The 2,854-nt window shown below is 46.6% G+C and overlaps 1 protein-coding gene across 1 annotated transcript in view; it reads left to right on the top strand.

The window, feature by feature from the left end:
• mcc (MCC regulator of WNT signaling pathway) overlaps positions 1-2,854 on the top strand; it is a 64,063-nt gene that overhangs the window by 39,689 nt on the left and 21,520 nt on the right. Inside the window, 4 exon segments of the mRNA XM_077010804.1 lie at positions 504-519; positions 804-1,047; positions 2,734-2,788; positions 2,790-2,835. Of these exon segments, the coding sequence (XP_076866919.1) occupies positions 504-519; positions 804-1,047; positions 2,734-2,788; positions 2,790-2,835 (361 nt within the window).

Raw genomic sequence — 2,854 nt, 5'->3', positions numbered from 1 at the left:
GTTCCTCTAATCAACACCACGATCTATCTCCAGCCCTGGGCTCACGGGGGGGAGGAGGTATTGATGGGCGTACCTCTCTGACTCTAGCACCGCGTACGGCTCTGGGTCCGTCACATTTCTCAATGTTTGCGGGGGAGCTGAGGGGAGCCACACTGGCCCTTGGGTGCTGATGGACAGAACAGGCAGGGAACATTCGTGTGGCCAAACAGCCATTCTGACTTCTCCTAGTGATGTTTATGTGAATAAATATGAATTAGTTAAAGAGAGAAGGTGGTTTTAAAGGAGGCCATATTGTTTTCCTTTAGTGGTGGGCGTGTGCGTACGGTTATTAATGTGGCTACTGGGTTAGTGTGTGGGACTAATGAGCTACAGATGACAGTAACTCAAAGCTCTAAAGCTGAACACTACAGTAGGGATCTCCGTGCAGCTTTCGCTCTCATGCTGACTGGAGGCTTTTTTCTTTTTGATGGGTTCTCTAACTTACTAACCACTGGCTGTTCTAGTGGTCGGCCAATACAGGTTTTTCAATGTCTGATACGGATGCCAATATTTAGAAAGCAGGGGAGGCCTGTGGCCAATATATAATTCTGATATCAAGCTGATATAATCTGTTGTTTTGTTTTGCATGTTATAAAATAACACAATAAAATCCAATAACAAATAATGCACAGAAAACACATTTTCTGAACTACAACTTTTTTTTATGTTTAAAATGTAAGAATTTTTTAAAATGTGCCAGTGATCTCTAGACATTTAATGTCAGTTGATCATTGCAACACTTGTTGCTTCATAAAATGTTGCAGTCATTTTGCCAGTTAGGGTTTGGATGAGGGAGTCAAACTCCAGTCCCTCTGAGAGGACTGGCCATCACATGCTCTGTGTGTGTGTGTGTGTGTGTCTTCACAGCCGGATTGAGCACCTGAAGTCTCAGAACGATCTGCTGACCATCACGCTGGAGGAGTGTAAGAGTAACGCAGAGAGGATGAGCATGCTAGTGGGGAAATACGAGTCCAACGCTACAGCCCTACGCCTAGCCCTGCAGTACTGGTACACACACACACACACACACACACACACAGATGCTATAGCAGGTGTTGTGGTGTCTGAGACATGTCTGAACTGGGTAGCAGTGAGGAACACTCTGTGTGCTGGGCTGTCCATCTCAGAAGCCTCTCACCTGCCTCTCTGACTGAATTCACTCCAGAGAGAGAGAGAGAGAGAGAGAGAGTGTGTGTGTGTGTGTGTGTGTGTGTGTGTGTGTGTGTGTGTGTGTGTATGTGTGTGTGAGGGTCGGGGGGTGACAGATTTTCTTTGCATCGTTTCTGACAAGATGTAACTGGCTCTGTGTGTGAGTATGTGTGTTTTACTAGCTCTGTGTGTCCGCTTCCCGTGCAAGCAGTGTGTGTGACACTTATTGGTCATGATTTTCAAAGATTGTCAAGGAGGATTAACCTTGCGTATGGAGAACAGATAACCAGATCTTTTTAAGCACAAATTAATTCGCTTTCATCCGCCTTTAATTCTCTCTCAATCGCCCAGCTTTGATTGGGGCTCTGCTGTCTCACATTTACCTCAAACTAATCGCAGGATCAGGTTTGGAAGTCGGCTTTGATGGGATTTAAGCTCACGCGCAGCTAGAAGAGTGTTTTATTGTAATACAATGTCGTTCATTAATGAGGTTCTGATAGATGATGGAGGAATAGCAGTTAGGCTAAGGTCTCCGAGAGATGTGCTCAGTGACAGAAATTTGCATTTTCATTTGCATAAACAGAACCTTTTGCTCTTCAGGGGGTTTTGTGACCGTGTGTGAGTCTGTTCACACCCTCCTGAGATATGATACCCGCTCACTCCGCCATCCGAAGCTTTTAAGCTCGTCTTCTGCTCCTTGCTTCAGTGCTTCGGTGCAGCTGTCGAGAATACAAAAGCCTTTCATACCACGCGGCTAATTGCTAACAGCAGAACGTTCCGGGCTCACTCTGCTGCGGATATGTTCCGAGGTTGACTGTAACTCACTAAATTGCAGAGTAATTTTAGCTGTTGAGTGACTGACACAGTTCTCTGCTTTCTGTTTTTCTCTAATTCGTTTGATCTTAAAACTGGAGTAGTCATGGCACTTATTCTGTTATAGTGTTATTGTGGATCGTACCAAATCCAGGTCGAACCATCTGTGTTTGGTTTTTGATGCTCACCAAGACAGAAGGTTTGTTTTGCTTGGTTGATTTCCCTCCCCGGTGGCCATGATGTCAGTCTGCTGGGGTGGGGGAGAGGGTGGGATTGATTTTCACTCTAGTGGGTGAGAGCCAGGCAGGGGGGGGTAGAGGAGTGACCCAGCCCTCCTAATGATGGAGATGGCGCCGTGCCTCACAACGTCCTGCCATTAATCACAGGCCCAAGAAACTGAGTAGGCACACACACGACACACACACCACACACTCACTCTCTTACTCTCTCTCTCTTTCTTTCACACACACACACACACACATACTGTATATAGACCACACAACCACTCCAGCTGTATTCATGAAGAAAAAGTGTGTGTCTAAAGTAAGTGAACCAGAATGAGTGTGTTAAAGGAAGTGTGTGTGTGTGTGTGTGTGTGTGTGTGTGTGTGTGTCTGTGCGTATGTGTGTGTGTGTGAGAGAGAGAGAAAGAGTGTGTGTATGTGCGTGTTGTGCGCACGTGTGTGTGCACGTGTGTGTGTGTGTGTTTAAATGACTCTGTGCTATGTTGCAGTGAGCAGTGCATTGAGGCCTATGAGCTGCTGTTGGCGCTGGCAGAGAGTGAGCAGGGGTCTGGTGTTGGGCCAGTTCAGAGCCGCTGGAGTGGGCACTGTGGGTAAGTGTACACACACACA

Source organism: Brachyhypopomus gauderio, chromosome 7 (genome assembly GCF_052324685.1).
Source record: "Brachyhypopomus gauderio isolate BG-103 chromosome 7, BGAUD_0.2, whole genome shotgun sequence".
NCBI classification, from domain to species: domain Eukaryota; kingdom Metazoa; phylum Chordata; class Actinopteri; order Gymnotiformes; family Hypopomidae; genus Brachyhypopomus; species Brachyhypopomus gauderio.
The sequence above is the reverse complement of the archived record's forward strand: the minus strand, read 5'-3'. Positions and strand labels throughout refer to the sequence as shown.